Here is a 16142-nt window from a genome sequence, read left to right on the forward strand (position 1 = left end):
AATGAAATGCTAACAAAGAAACACAGAAAGGCTGGGAGTATAATTATATATGCCGGCAGCTTATGAATAGATAATGGGTTCCTTAGCCCACATCTCCCAGGATCTGTGATGTAAAGAGATAGGAAACAAGAAGGTTTAAAAATGAATATGCTATTGAGATCCTTTTATGGTAGGGCTACTCTATGCAGCCACATGAGATAAGGCCACTCCCTGCTTAAGGGACCCTCAGCAGCTCCAGGGCCAGCTGTGCCCCTTACCCCCTGTTCCTTGTGGCCTCAGCCCCAGTAGGCTCTGACTGATGTATGTAAAGCCCCTGCTGCCAGAAATGATGACTCGAACAGGTCACTCGGAATAGAAAATCACAACCTGGGCTCTTCAGAGAGAAGCCCCTTCCTGCTGACAGTATCTGCACAGAGAGCAGGTAGAGAAGCCTGAATGTTCAGAAGCCCTGAAGGGACCCTTAAAGGCAGATAAGCAAACCCTAAGCCAGCTAGCTGACAACTGTCAACACAGCCGCAGTTTGATCCAACAGCTAAACTAAAAATAATCTGACACTTCACCACAGCATACTGGCCTGGCTCTGATGTGCAGAGCAAAGGCTGACATACAGGCTGCTGCAGCATTTCCAGCAATTTAATAATGACGTCACAAGGGATTTGTAGATTTGAATGAGAAGATCACCCAGAAAGGCAGCTCCTTGGTGTTCAGTTGATTAGGCTGATGTTTTGTCTCTCTTTTAACAGAAATTTATTTGGTCCCTTTAGAAGTAGCATACAGAGGGGGTCAGGTGTGCTGTTGGCTTCTTTCTTATTTTTAAAAAAAATATATTTTATTGATTTTTTTACAGAGAGGAAGGGAGAGGAATAGAGAGTTAGAAACATCGATGAGAGAGAAACATCAATCAGCTACCTTCTGCACACTCCCCACTGGGGATGTGCCCGCAACCAAGGTACATGCCCTTGACCAGAATCGAACCTGGGACCCTTCAGTCCGCAGGCCGACGCTCTCTCCACGGAACCAAACCGGTTAGGGCCTGTTGGCTTCTTCCTGATGATACTTGTTGATTATGCTCCTTGGCTATCTTACTGGCACTACTGATAGGTCTTGCCCATACTTTGTGTAACCCTTCACTAGACAAGGAGATCCTTGAGGGCAAGAATCATGTCTTCATCTGTATCCATCTCTATCTCTAGTACCTAACAAGGCCTGGCAGTTTAGAACACTCTTAGGAAAATATTTATTAGACTAGAGGCCCGATGCACAAAGATTCGTGCAAGAATGGGCCTTCTTTCCCTTGGTTGCTGGCACCGCCTTCGCTCGGGCCAGAGCTGCCTTTCTGCCTTCCCACACTGCCCAGAGGCCCGGAGCAGCTGGGGTGATGCAGAACGCCTGTGTCGTCGCCATGGTGAAGAAGCATACACAGGCACCAGCCCCCGCCGCTTGGTGCCTGTGTATGCAAATTAACCTGCCCTCTTTGTTGGATTAATTTGCATACCCACTCCTGATTAGCTGGTGGGCATTGTGAAGGTACGGTCAATTTGCATCTTTCTCTTTTATTAGTGTAGATAAATGAACAACTGAAAAAATGCAAAAGTACAACTTTGGGAGGAGGGTTTTAGGAAGTTTCTTGAAGGATATATGATTGGTCTAAGTCTTCAAGGAACTATAAATTCACTGGAGTTAGTAAAACAGAAAGGTAGAGAGGAGGAGATTGAATGTTCCAGGCATTTGAAATTCCCACCAAGGGAATGAAGTGGTTCAGTATAACATATGGGCAAAAGGAAGGGGATGAAGCTGAAAGGTGGGTACGGTCCAGAAGAACCTTGCATACTCCGCCAAAGAATTTGAATTTTATAATGTGATACATCACATAAACAAAGTGAAGGATAAAAATAATAAGATCACACCAATAGATGCATAAAAAACACTGACATAAACCAACATCTATTGATAAAAACTCTCAGCAAAGTGAGGATGGGGGAACATACCTCAACATAACAAAGGGGCTGGTATATGACAAACCCACAGCTAAGATCATACTCAATAGTGAAAAGCTAAAAGCAGCTGATCAATGGTTCTCTCTCTTTTTCTTTAAGATCAGGAATAAGATAAGAATGCCCACTTTTACTACTTTATTCAACATAGGCATGGAAGTCCTGACCACAGCAATCAGACCAGATAAAGAAATAAAAAGCATCTGCATTGGAAAGGAAGAAATAAAACTATCATTATCTGCAGATGACATAATATTATATTTGGAGAGAACCCTAAAGATTCCACCCCAAAACTACTAGAACTAATAACTGAATTCAATAAAGTAGCAAGATGTAAAATTAATATTCAGAAATTGATTGTATTTTATACACTAATAAAAACCAATCAGAAAGAAAAAGAAAACAATCCCATTTACAATTTCATCAAAAGAATAAAAATACCTAGGAATAAATTTAACTAAGGAGGTAAAAGACTTGTACTTGGAAAGACACTGAAAATGGTGAAAGGGATTAAGAAGCACAAACTGAAAGTCACAAAAACAGTCATTGGGATGTAAAGCACAGCATAGGGAATATAGTCAATAGTATTGTAATAACTATGTATGGTGCCAGGTGGGTACTAGAATTATGGGGGTGATCACATCCTAAGGTATGCAAATGTCTAATCACTATGTTGAACACCTGAAACTAATAGAATATTGTATGGCAACTGTAATTGATAAATAAGTTTTAAAAACAGAGTTTGAATTTTATTTTTCAGGTTATGGCAATCACAAAAAGATTTTCAGTAGGAGGGGAATATAATGAGATTTCCTATAGAAATTTTTCTTTGGCAACAACATGGAGGGTAATTGAGATGAGATTTCAGAGATCAGCTTAGAACAGTGGTTCTCAACCTTGGCTGCACATTAGAATCACCTGGGAATCTTTTTAAAATCCTGATTTCTGGGCCTCATCATTAGTAACAAAGAAACAGAATTTCCGGAGGATGAGGCCCAGAAATCAAGATTTTAAAAAGATCCCCAGGTGATTCTAATGTGCAGCCAAGGTTGAGAACCACTGGCTTAAAAGAAACCCTTGCAGTTAATAGTTCAGGTGGGAATTTTAAAGGTTTGACCTTTGACTGAAAAGGCCTATATCTGTCTTCTTCCTCCTACTGTCAGCTTTTCATCACCAGCAACACTAACAGAACCTCCTTCAGGAGCCAGGCCTGGGGATGCTGAGTAGTAATAGAAAATGCCAACCACAATAGTTCTTCACCAACACTTTTATCTTAGTTAGGCCACCCCAAAAGACAAAGTGTACTTTTCCAGAAGGTCTATGAGCAGAAACCGACCCCCAACCCACACACACACAAAGAACTGCAAAATTCCCCTTTTTAAAAAAATGATTTTTTAAATATTATTTTTATTGATTTCAGAGAGAAAGGGAGAGGAAGAGAGAGCTAGAAACATCAATGATGAGAGAGAATCATTGATCAGCTGCCTTCTGTACACCTCCTACTGGGGATCGAGCCTGCAACCCAGGCACGTGCCCTTGAGTGGAATCAAACCTGGGGTCCACAGGCTGACGCTCTACCCACTGAGCCAAACCAGCTAGGGCTGCAAAATTCCTTTTGATGCCACAATCCTTGGGCACCTCACTTCTCTCAGCAACGATTGTGCCCACACACCACATTGTACTTTTTCAGCAAGGGAGTATACAAAAAGAGGCAAAGGGAAAAGAGGAGAAGAGGAAGGTGGTAGAGGAGCAAGGCAGATGGGGAAGGCCCTTTCTTTATCTCATTTGGGAATAAAGAAGAAGAATGAAAGCTGTTACAAGAAGAGTAGAAGCTGTTTACACCTTGTGGCCCATTAGCAGGACTCAGATTTTACAAGGAGATTTAGGATAGATGGAAAAGCTCATTCAAGGGGAAGACCAGCTCTCCCTCCACTCTCTGGCACAAATCTGATGGGAGTTAAAAGGAGCTAATCCCTTTCCCTAGGACCCAGGTCCTCAGCCTCAGCTATACAATGATATTAACTATTAACTAATAACCAAAAAAATATGCTCATGCCTGAATCATACCCCCAGAGATTCTAATTGAATTGGTCTAGAATGCGGTCTTGGAACTGGTCTGTTTATAGAATTCCCTGGGTGATGTGAATGTACAGATGAGCTGAGAACCATTGCTCTAGAGCAGGGGTGGGCAAACTTTTTGACTTGAGGGCCACAATGGGCTCTTAAACTGGACCGGAGGGCCGGAACAAAAGCATGGATGGAGTGTTTGTGTGAACTAATATAAATTCAAAGTAAACATCATTACATAAAAGGGTACGGTCTTTTTTTTTTTTTAGTTTTATTCATTTCAAATGGGCCGGATCCGGCCCGCGGGCCGTAGTTTGCCCACGGCTGGTCTAGACCCAGGGGCCACCAAGTTTTCTGTAAAAGGCCAGAGAGTAAACATATTATGCTTTGTGGGCCACATGGTCTTTGTTGCAACTACTCTACTCTGCTGTTCTAGTGTGAAAGTAGCCATAGACAATATGTCAATGAATGGGCCCAGCTGTGTTCTTATAAAACTTTATTTATAAAAATAGGCAGTAGGGTGAATCTGGCTCATGAGCCATAATTGATTGCTCCTTATTTTAGAAACACACTCCAAAGGAAGTAAGTCAGAAATAGAGAAAATAGAAAAAAAATATGCTAGTTTATAAAAAAGGCATTTGGAAGAATGCCTAGTTTTATTTTAGTACAATAAGATATGTTTCTGAGGTCCATTTCATAAAATGCTTGGGTCTTCTGAGGAAATGAAGTTTTGGTAGTTGACAAAAATTCACTTTACCAACCCTGCAGTAGCTATCTATTAATAATGACACTGTGTCGGTCAATTTTACATTTAAAATCTGATACCAAAGAGTTTGAATTTAAAGTCTTGGTTCCATATGAGTTAGGCCCAACTTAAGGCAAAGTGTCAGGTTAAATATGGGGAGTAAAAGAAAGAAGAAAAAAAATAGACTATTAACTTCCATTAAGCCTTTATGCTATTTGACTTCTCAGGGAGATCATGTACGATGGATTAAAAAAATACAATAATGACCTACAATGGTGAATTAGAAGAATTAGACATGAAAGATGAACAACTTAAACTTAGAACTTAAATCAGGACAGAAAAAAATTAAAACCCGAATAAGAAGAGGGTCCTACAAGGTAAGGGAGGTGGGTTGGTGGACTGTGTTCTTCAATTTCCTTGGCTAGAATTCAGTTAGGAGCCTTTTATTTCTGTTTTGTTTTGTTGTTATTGTTTTGTTTTTAATTCTACATGCATAGCCAATTTTAATTTATACTATCGTATTATGCTGGAGAAATCTAGAGAAAGCAGACATTAGAAAAATGAACTTTTGCCTAATTATGAAGTTTCTCTTCCATCCTCACTGGTTTCATCGCTCTCTATGGAAAAAGTAGTAAATGATAGGTTGCTGCCAAGCATGCTCCTTGTAGTCAGGGCTAGATGAGCGGTGTGGGTTATGTTGTCCTTACCTTTATCCTGTCGATGTTGGCTTCCATCTTCAGCTGTTCCACCAGCTTCCTGGCTTGTGCTATGCTGGCAGTGTTGTTGCTAGCCATTGGAGTGCCGGGTGGGTTTTTCAGACACCCTGAGAAAGAAAACGAGGAGGAAGAATGCATCAGAGAAGTCAGGAGCTGCCAAATGCGCAAGTTCATCAGAACCGAGGGATCTCAAAAGAGTGGCTGGCGTCAGGCCTGGCTAATCCAGCCCTCTCTCTCTTCAGTCCAGCTCTGCCTCAGACTGTCAGGTGGACCAGAATATGGAGTTTGCTTTTCCAACTCCCCTCACCTTCTGCCCTTCCATCCTTATTTAGGGGCAAAAAATGAAGTCTGTTACTGAGTCAGTCCTAATAAGATGTGCTGCCACATTAATAAAGCAAGTTATTAACGTGATCATAGTTTATTAAATAACTTCAAAATAATAAGGGTGAGTGTACACATTGTTACTGTTGTTATTTATAGGGTACGATTGTCAGATACTGTGGTAAGTGCCCTGGGAGAATGAGTGAAAGGCAGGTGGAGAGGAGAATGGGAAATTATGTAATCCTTCAGGACCAAAGACACCGAATTTACCATGTTTCCTTAATGGGCTCAAACACCAACTTTTTGGTTGACTCTAACCACCTAGGCCTATTACACTGCAGAGAGACTGCAATGGGAGGTGTGGCTTTGCAGTGTCACTGATCCAGCATTGTTTCAAATAGTCACTTCTCTTCACTCTGTCTGGAAGATGGCGTTCTTCACAACTACCCACTTTCCTCACAATTCTTCAGAAACACATATATAATGACCAGGGGGAGGGATTGCCAGGTCTAAATGGCTAATTATGTCAATGGGTTCACGAATGGCATTCGAAATGAAGTATAATAGACATTACTTTTTAAAATGTGAAAATAGAAGACAAGTGTTTAGAGAGCGGAGCTCTGTATCTATGTAGCTTGTGAGATGGCTTCTTTGCCCAGGCTCTGCCAGACCCCCTCCTATCCTTGACGCCACCCCCTTCCACTTCCTATCCCAATTTCATTCCTCTTCTAATTCTTTCTTGGCCCCCCGTCTCACTTTATTCTTGTTGTTCATCTCGGAATGCCTCCTATTTTATTTTCAGTGCCCATTTTCCCCGCCTTCTGATCAGGTCTCGCTTCTGCCAAAGTGCCATGTGCTATTTCAGGACCATCTGTGTAAATGTGCCCCTTGGGGTCACTGACCCCCAATAATGAAGCACTGTCTGCAATTTCACTAGCCCTGCTGAGAGCTGCATGACTCAAGAAATGCGGAGCATCACAACGCTGCTGCAGTCAACACGAGTTGAAGCTTGTTCTGAAGACATTATTTTAAAAACCGTGACTTCTGCTAGCTTTGGGGAATATTTTTATCTACAAATAAAGTAGGATCAGGTTACCATCTAAAAGAGGAAAGAGCACTTGTATGCATGCATATTAGCATAACCAATGGACACAGACACTGGGGCGGTGGGGGCTTGCCTGGGGTGGGAATGGCTGGGGCGGGGGGTGTCAAGCAGGGAAAAGGGAGACATATGTAGAACTTTAGACCATAAATAAATAAAAGAATAAAAGAAAGAAGAAGGTAGTTCACAGAACAGCTACAGCAGATGATAAAAACTTCAGTTCCCCTTAAAGAAGTCAAGGGTAAACAATATCTCTGGTATTGAAGGGGTAAAAATAAAAATAAAAAAAGGAAAGAACAAATAAAAACACGGGGAAGGAAGAATAACACATAATAAGTTCAATACATATTTTTTTTTACTAAAATCAAGAAATAATTTTTAATTACCAAAAAAAACCTAAAAACAAAACAGAAACAAAAGACTATAAATTATTTCCTTAGGTTATCTAGTTCTTCATGACAAAAAAAATTATGTATGACTCTGTAAACAAAGAAGTCCCTTTCTAAAGAGTGCTATTTTATAAAGAATACTGAAAAATACACTGGAAGATAAGTTAATTGTTTTCTCAATTTATTTTCAAAGGGTTTGGAGAGAATAAAGTGGGAAGGAAGATGCAAGAAATTTTAAAGCAACAAAGATCTCTGACTCTGCTTTTATATGCTTGAAGACCAAGAAACATGTAAAAACAAACACAAAAATAAATAAAAGGAGGCTTTAACAACTATGATTTCATCAGCATGGTTAGGGCTCCAACGATCTTAGTCCTACAGAGAAATTAAGTATATGCCCCTAAATCAAACAAACATCTCACCAGTTTGCAAAACCTTATAGGGCCAAGATGGAATATTGACTTACCCAGCAGAGTAGCCTAACTCTTCCATTCATCCAGAGTTGGAAGCAGCCATGATCTACAAGCCCCTGGACACTGTTTTGTGAAGCCAAACTAAAATTTATCACACGAGAATACAGACTAGAATACAGACTATCACAGAATTACCAAATCCTCATGGGGCCTGAGGGAGCTTTGAAATTCTGGTCAGCTATTCTTCTGCCCTTGAATATAAATGAGATCACAAAGATCACAGCTTGCTTTCAAATACTCCTTCTTGTTCTTCATTAGTACTATATATATATGTGTGTTTTTTACAGAGATCCCCCTCCTCCCACCTCCCACCAGAATCCTGAATTTTAACTGGGCATATTAAGCTCAACGATACACTCCCCAGCCTCCCTTGCAGCTCAGTCTAGTTAAATGACTTAAGCTTTGCCCAATGAGATATAAGCAGAAGTATCCTTGAAGAAAGGGGTATAACCTTTGCCTCCCCTTCCTCCTGCCACTGGCCTGGAGGGTAGTCATGTTGACCATAGAGCTCCATCTTGAACCTCTAGGCTACACTCCAGGGTGAACAGGGAGGAGCTGGGTCCTTACTGACATGGTAGAGCCACCAGACCAGCTGTGAACTGGTTACCATCTATGTGAAGAGAAATGAGCACTGATCTTGTTTCCATCACCATTATTAAGGGTTTCTCTGCTATTGGCTAACAGATCTGCCATTAACTGACTACATAACCCATTCTTTTCATTTGACTAAGAAAGTCTATGTCTTAATGCCTGCTCATGTTCCTGGGAAAGCTGTGGATGTCCTGAGGAGACTGATCCAGAAAGTCTATTGCTGTTTTAATACATTCCTATATATTTAATGACATAAATAACAGAGGTTTATTATCCTGCAGTTTTGGAGGTCAGGGATCTTAAATAGGTCTCCCTGGGCTCAATTCTAGGTGCTGGCAGGGCTGCATTTTTTCTGGAGGCTCTGAGGAAACAGCTCTTTCTCTTCCTTTTCTAGCTTCTGGAGGCTGCCAGCATTCCTTGGCTCTTGGCCTTTTTCCCCATCTTCAAAGCCAGCGACTGTGAGTTGAGTCCTTCTCATGTCATATCACCCTAACATCTTCTCCAGTCACATTTCCCTTTGACTCTCTTCTTCCCCCTAACTACATTGGGCCCACCCAGATGATCCAGGGTAATCTCCTGATCTTTAGGTCAGCTGATTAGCAACCTTAATTCCATCTGCAACCTTATTTCCCCTTTGCCATGTAACAACATATTCACAGGTTCCAGGAAGGGGACATGGACATCTTTGGGGGCCTTTATCCTTCTTACCATAGAAGAAGACCTCTGTGCAGGCAGAGAAGGGAAGTAGGAAGGTTGGGGTTGAGATGGGAAAAGAAGAGGAATGGGCAGGATGCCAGTCTAGACATGCTGGGAGAGAACATGGTGGAAATCGAAACGGAGTAAGTTTTAAGAGAAAAAATAAACATAGGCTTTGATTTGTGCTCCTCGTTTTAGGAAGATACATCCTGAATGTTCTTGTTTTACCATATGACCCAACAGAGGTCTAGTGCCCCTTTGAGAATCGTTTTGCACATTCTCCTTTTTCACATCCAGCTGCTTTCCCATAAAAGCACTGACAAAATTCCCCCCCACTGAAGACTGAAAACTGTGGAGTCCTAGACCAGTGTTCCAAAGAAGTATGTGTTTTCCTAGAAAGTGGCTGTGGTGAATAAGAAAAGTTGGCCTATCGTTTAAGCTTGAGGCATTTGGGCAAAACATTTTATACTTACACACACACACACACACACACACACTCGTTTCATCCTATAAATTCTATAGCCAAAAGCTCTTTTTAAAATTCTAATAATTGACCCTCTGGAATTTCCAAATAGGATTCAATTTAGGATGAAAAGAGTGTGTGAAATATCTTTCAGTTTTCATCCTATAAACTGAAACTCTATATCCAATAAACAATAACTCCCATTCTTTTCTCCCTTTAGCCCTGGAAAACACCATTCTACATTCTGTTTCTGTGGTTTTGGCTATTCTAGATACTTCATGGAGGTAAAATCATTCACTTTTGTCTTCCCATGACTGGCTTTGACCCTCTTCATGTCCTCCAAGTTCATTCATGTTGTAGCATTTGTCAGAATTTCCTTCTGTTTTAAGGATGAATGTATGTATATAGCATATTTTGCGTCTCCATCTATCTGTTGATGGATACCTGGGTCACTTCCATGTTTTAGCTACTGTGAATAGCACCTCTATGAACATGGATATATAAATATCTCTTCATGACCCTACTTTTGGTTCTTTTGGGTATATCCCTAGAAGTGGAATTGCTGGATTATATGTAAATCTATTTTTTATTTTTTGAGGAACAGCCATACTATTTTCCACAGTGGCTGTACCATCCATATAATAAAAGGGTAATATGCAAATTGACCCTAACGGTGGAACTACCAGGACTGCCCCTTGGTGGTCAGTATGCTCCCACAGGGGGAGCTCTGCTCAGCCACAAGCTGGGCTGATGGCTGCGAGTGCAGCAGTGGTGGCGGGAGCCTCTCCCGCCTTCTCAGCAGCACTAAGGATGTCCAACTGCGAGAGGGCGCAGGCTGGGCTGAGGGACGACGCCCCCCCTCCCCCAACTGCATGAATTTTCATGCACCGGGCCTCTAGTTTTACATGTTTATAAAAAGTACACAAGGGTTCCAATTTTTCTTTATCTTCACCAACACTTGTTATTTTCTGTTTGTTTGGTTTTTTGATAGTAGTCACCCTAATAAGTGAGAGGTGGTTTCTCTTTGTGGTTTGACTTTTATTCCATAATGATTAGTGATATCGAGCTTCTTTTCCTATACTTACCAACCACTTGTATATCTTCTTTGGAGAAATGTCTATTCAAATCCTTTGCCCATTTTTGAAATAGTGTTTTTGTTGTTGAGTTTTAGGAGTTCTCTATCTATTCTGAATATTAATCTCTTATCAGATATATGGTTTATATTTTTTCCCCATTCTATGAATTGCCCTTTCACTTTGTTAATAGTATGCTTCGATGCACACAGCTTTTAATTTTCATGAAGTCCAATTTGTCTATTTTTCTTTTGTTGCTTGTGCCTTTGTTGTCATACCCAGGAAATCATCACCCAATCCAATGTTGTGAAGCTTTTCCCTATGTTTTCTTCAGAGTTTTATAGTTTTAGCTCTTACATTTAGGTCTTTGATACATTTTGAGCTAATTTTTATATATAGCGTTAGGTAATGGTACAACACCTTTCTTTTGCATGTGGGTATCTAGTTTTCCCAGCACCATTTGTTGAAAAGACTGTCTTTTCCCTATTAAGTGGTCTTGCCACCCTTGTGGAAAATCATTTGACCATATATGTGAGGGTTCCTTCCTGTGCTCTCTATTCTATTCCTAAATTAATTCTATTCTCAGTTAATTTCTAAGTATTTTATTCTTCTGACACTATTGTAAATGGAAATTTTCAATAATTATCCTTTCCAGATTGCTCATTGTTAGTGTATAGAAATGCTACATGACTTTTTTTAATGGGGAGGAGACAGCCTTTTGTCTTTCAATGCTACCTGAGTTGAGAGTAACTGCATGCTGTGAGAAGTGTTGTTGAGCAAAGGGTCTTGCACCTTGTGAACATAATGGGGCCCAGAAAAGTGTTGACAGAGCCCTGTTAGAGGCTTAGGCAGTTTCAACAGGGAAGCAGACGCACATCAGATATTCTTGGCGAATGTTCCTGTTTCATTTTACATGAAACCCAAATTGGGCAGAAATGACTTTTTTTTTATAAGAGAGAAGGAAATTGTTCGAAGACACCAACTAAAATAGCTAAAAGGAAAAGTAAAATTCTGCTGAAAAGATCAGTCAGATAAAGCTTTAAAACACACATACCTCTTAAAAACAACTAAAAGCTTTTGGTTAAAAATAGAGGGAGATTCATCTCTATGCCTTGCTCCTCTCGCACCCCATCAGCCCAGTCTTTGGACTGCCTTGTGATGCACTGGAGGTTACCTTTGCTGACGCCCAGCCTGGCCTTGCAGCCATCGGAGGGCCACTCCAGAGATTCACCCAGCGGTGGACCACTTTTCCTCAAAATCGGTGGAGCAGAAGGAAATTGAGTCCGAATCTGGTTCTCTTGGGGAAACTCTGAATTCCTGAGGTCATTTCTGGGAGTCAGCTGGGTTGATGAGCAAAGGTTGGGTAGTGCAGCTAGAGTGACACTCTTTGGTCCATCAAGCTGTTCTGAGCTCAGCAACTGGTAGCGCTGTCAAGTGTTGTGTCATCTGGCAATCAAGTTACGGCATAGAATTTGGGTGGTCACACATCTCTAAGTTTGAATTAGAGGATATGATACTGCACACCAATTCTTTCAGAATTCTATAGCCAAAAGCTCTTTTTAAAATTCTAATAATTTACCCTCTGGAATTTCCAAATAGGATTCAACCTATTCTCCAAGCCTCACTAGATTCATGGCAGTGGTTCTCAGTCAGTGGAGGTACCACCCCTTCAGAGGCATTTGGAAATGTGAGGGGTGGTCTGGGTTATGATAATAACTAGAGATGCTGCTGGCATTTAGGGAGCAGAGGCAGAAGCTCTCATGCCCTGCAGAGTGCCAGGCAACAATGACGTGGGCTGCTCAAAAGGCCCATGGTACTCTCGATGGGAAAGGACACTGACAAAGCAGCCAGAGAGAGAGCCATGCATGAAAAATCCGCTCAAAGAAAGTACTCCGAGAGGAAAGTTGCAACTAACTGGGCTTTTATACTTGTGTCTTATGATCCCTACTACCGTTCCAGCGATGAATAAGTGTTACATGCTCTTAATTCTCATTAGCATTATGCTTTATGGATGTTTGATTCCTGTTTATTTAAAAGAGAACAGTCAGAGGGCAGGCAGGGGAGGGTGGGTGGGAAGAGATCAATCAATCAATGAACTTGCATGCATATATGTATATCCTGTGGACACAGACAACGGGGTGGTGAGAGCCTGGGGGAGGAGGGACGGAGCAGGCTGGAAGAGCTTAATGGGGGGAAAAGGAGGAACTATGTGATACCTTCAACAATAAAGATTAAAAATAAAATAATAATAATAAAAAAAGAGAACAGTCTCTTTCTTGCAATGTGCTGGTAGAATGAGATTATGCTGGGTTTTATCTGCCGGCGAGCAAAAAGAATACAAACGACAAAACCCCCTAGAACAACAATAAAGCTTGTGTAGGACAGATTGGCAGGACTCCGCAAGAATGTCCTAATTATCCCACCTGAATTCCAAACCCAAGAATAATACAGAAGGCATTTTTGTTTTTGTTTTCAACTGATGAGAGGAACACCCCCACCCCCACCTCACCCCCGCAATAGGAGAGAGAGGCCTGTCATGGACTAATAACCATTCGATGAGCTTTCTTTTTCTAATGATACATCCAGCATTTAAGTTTCTTTCAGGAGGAACCTTTCTGTTAAGAAAACACACATTTTCTTGCCACTTAGGCTTAGGAATAAACACACAACCCTTTATTTCTGTGACACGAAGATAAATAAATGTGTTGCTAATGGGATTTTTGCCTTAGAGAGTGTAGGTTAATTGTGGAGGATCCCATTCTTTTAATGCTCTAGCGGTGTTCTTTAAGTCAGGCAGCCTGGCATCCAGCAGGCTTGCCTATGGCCTTTCATTTTAATTATCACTGTGTGTTTCTCAGAACTGTGTTTTGATATTTGCAGTAGGTGCTAAGGCGGTTTGATTTATTTGTTTTGTATATTTACAGGTTCAGATTACATTGGCAATAACACAAACGATTTTAGGTCTAGAAAACAAATGAGAGGTTTATAGTCTCTCAGTCACCTGATGATACCTTTGGGATTCTCATCTGTCAGTTAGCCATATCATTCATTGGTGAGGGCTTTTGAATTAGAGGACTAATTTCAAACGATTCTAATTAAAAATATTTCTGAGCTTCGACATTAGTCGCCTAGATAAATATCTCTGTTACCTGTTCACACCTCAACCCAAGCTCAGCTTGGTCATTTTGCCACTCGTCTGTTTTGATCCCTACACTAATTTATTCTGCAGCAAGCAAGGACAGCCTCACGAATTGATTAGATTACGCCTACAAAGGGTACAGTTAATATCCATTCCTGCGAAGGGCTTTAACAGTCAGAACGCCAGTGAATGTATGCATAGCAGCTGCAGTGTGAAGAATAATAATTGTAGGACAGGCTGCCAGGCTTCAGCGTAGCTCTTTGTCAGGCATCTCTCTGTTACCAGTTGGCCACTTTGACTTGATACCAAAATAGCACATTTCAATCTGTACTAATAAGCACACACTAATTTCTTTTTGGTGCTTCAGCCACTAGGGATATTTTCAATCAATAAGGGATTTATTTGTGAAGCGTGTTGCTTCTCCCTCAACACTTCCAGGCCCCAGAGTGTCAGGGTTGGAGTCCATCTTGGACGCTCACTCTTTCCCAATTATGTTTTAAAAATCAGAAACGTCATCAAGATATCTTTTGGGGGTCACCATGTGCTGGTCTCCTCCCTTGCCTTCGCTCATATTTGAGCAGCAGTGTGGAGACTGGAGGAGGAGAATGAAAACAGAGATGAGAATGGGGCAAGTGGGGGGACAGTGAGAGGGGTAGAGAATATCCACACAGACTTAGGCATGGAGGAGCTTGGTGATAAGGGGTACGAAATGATACTGAACTCCACTGGGTGCTGACTGATATTTGAAGAGGAGAGGGGGGAGGGGAGGAGAGGAAAAAAGGGGGGGGGGGGAGGGGGTCCAGGGAGATGAAGGAGGCACCGGAAGATATCCTCCCCTGGGGAGCCTCAGGGAGTTCACAGGCAGCCAGGATGAGAGCGCTGGACAACACAAGCTGGCGAAGGGGAAAGATGGATTTGTAAACAAATCAAAACCGGGGCCTTCTAAGTACCTCCCCACCTCCCCCATCTTTTAGTGCTTCTCATTTCCGGGAATTCAATTTTACAGGCCAAAAGCTCTGTTCTTTCACCAGAGGGCCAGAAACTCATATTAAAAATGAACATTAGCTTGTAAACCAAGAGCTTGCCGTGTGCCAGGAAGTGGGCCAAGTGCTTTAAAGCATTATCCTATTTAACCCTCACAATTCCAGGGCAGAAAGTAACCACTGCTTCCCTGGTTGGAGGAAACTGAGGTTTAGATGAAGTCAGAACATTAGTGTTTCTGAATCATGCTCCCCAGAGAAAGGTGTCCTTCCAGCCCTCTCCATTCACAGTTTTAGAGGCAGCAGACCGATCCTAATCTGGGGACTATGGTATATGTTTGGCCATTTCACAAACATAATAGCAAATTTTACCATCTTTGTAGCTCAGGGAGAGCAAGTGGGAATGAGGGCTAGTGTGCCAATAGGGAAGGAAAATCAAGGAAGTGACATCAACTTCAAGTCCACTCTGTACTATTTCTGTGAGGGTTTGCTGGGATATGGCCACTTGCCCAACAGAAGAAAGACAAGATCCCATCTGATTTCTCTCAAATCAGCATGGGAGCCAACAATGCCGTGTAGGTGGAGAGTAAGACACAGCACAGCTCCCCCATTCCACTGGGCTGCCGGAAACCATGGTTTGAGATGGCAGGTCTCTGCTTTCCAGTAAGCTGCTGCTTCTGAAACAGCTTCTCTGTGAGACACAGCCTTCCTCTTGGAGAGAGCATCCTTGGTTAGCTGCTCTTAACGACCTTGACAAAAACACATCCCTCGAACAATGTTGACTCAAAGTCATGGATTTTACAGATTATGTAAAATGAAACAGGAATGAACAGGCCATGTTGCAACTTAAAAATGACACATAAGCTTTTCGTTTTTATCTGGGCCTTGGATAAGGAAACGGCTTGTTATCCACAAATGGGGCTGACATTCTTAGGTGTTAAATGGGCTTTGTTCACATCAAGGAAAAAGGATTAGTATTTTGTATGGCATATGTTGGATTTTTCTCTTTCTTTTCTTTTTTTCTTTTTGTAAATATGGAAGCCCAGACCATGAACCAGTAGGATTCCAACAAAAGAGAAATAATGAGCTTGTTTCCATAGAAATGGCTCTGTTAACCTCCTGATGTCTAATACTCTGCAACAGCAGGCAAAGGGGATCTGACAGGCTGCGGTCTTCTGCATCCCTGTAGGACATTATCTATTGGTTAATTAATTTCTTAAAAAACAACAACAACCAACTGCTTAAATTCTAAATTCTCAGTGGATCTCAAGGTGTAGACAACCCCTGGAGTTTGTCCACGCTTCCCTGCCACTGTTCCAATGGCCCCTTAGGCTTACAAAATGGTAACACGGGAAGTCCTTTGATTGAGCTCCTCAACACAGCCCCCCCCCCT

At 41.6% G+C, this 16142-nt stretch overlaps 1 protein-coding gene across 2 annotated transcripts in view; it reads right to left on the reverse strand.

The window, feature by feature from the left end:
* The window catches only part of GNG2 (guanine nucleotide binding protein (G protein), gamma 2), a 114254-nt gene that overhangs the window by 13612 nt on the left and 84500 nt on the right, over positions 1–16142 (reverse strand). For both annotated transcript variants that reach the window (XM_005867885.2, XM_005867884.2), the window contains one exon: positions 5514–5629. In XM_005867885.2, coding sequence (XP_005867947.1) covers positions 5514–5600 — 87 coding nt within the window. In that variant the 5' untranslated portion in view covers positions 5601–5629. The remainder of the gene's footprint in view (positions 1–5513; positions 5630–16142) is intronic.

Source organism: Myotis brandtii, unplaced genomic scaffold (assembly GCF_000412655.1).
Source record: "Myotis brandtii unplaced genomic scaffold, ASM41265v1 scaffold253, whole genome shotgun sequence".
NCBI classification, from domain to species: Eukaryota; Metazoa; Chordata; class Mammalia; order Chiroptera; family Vespertilionidae; genus Myotis; species Myotis brandtii.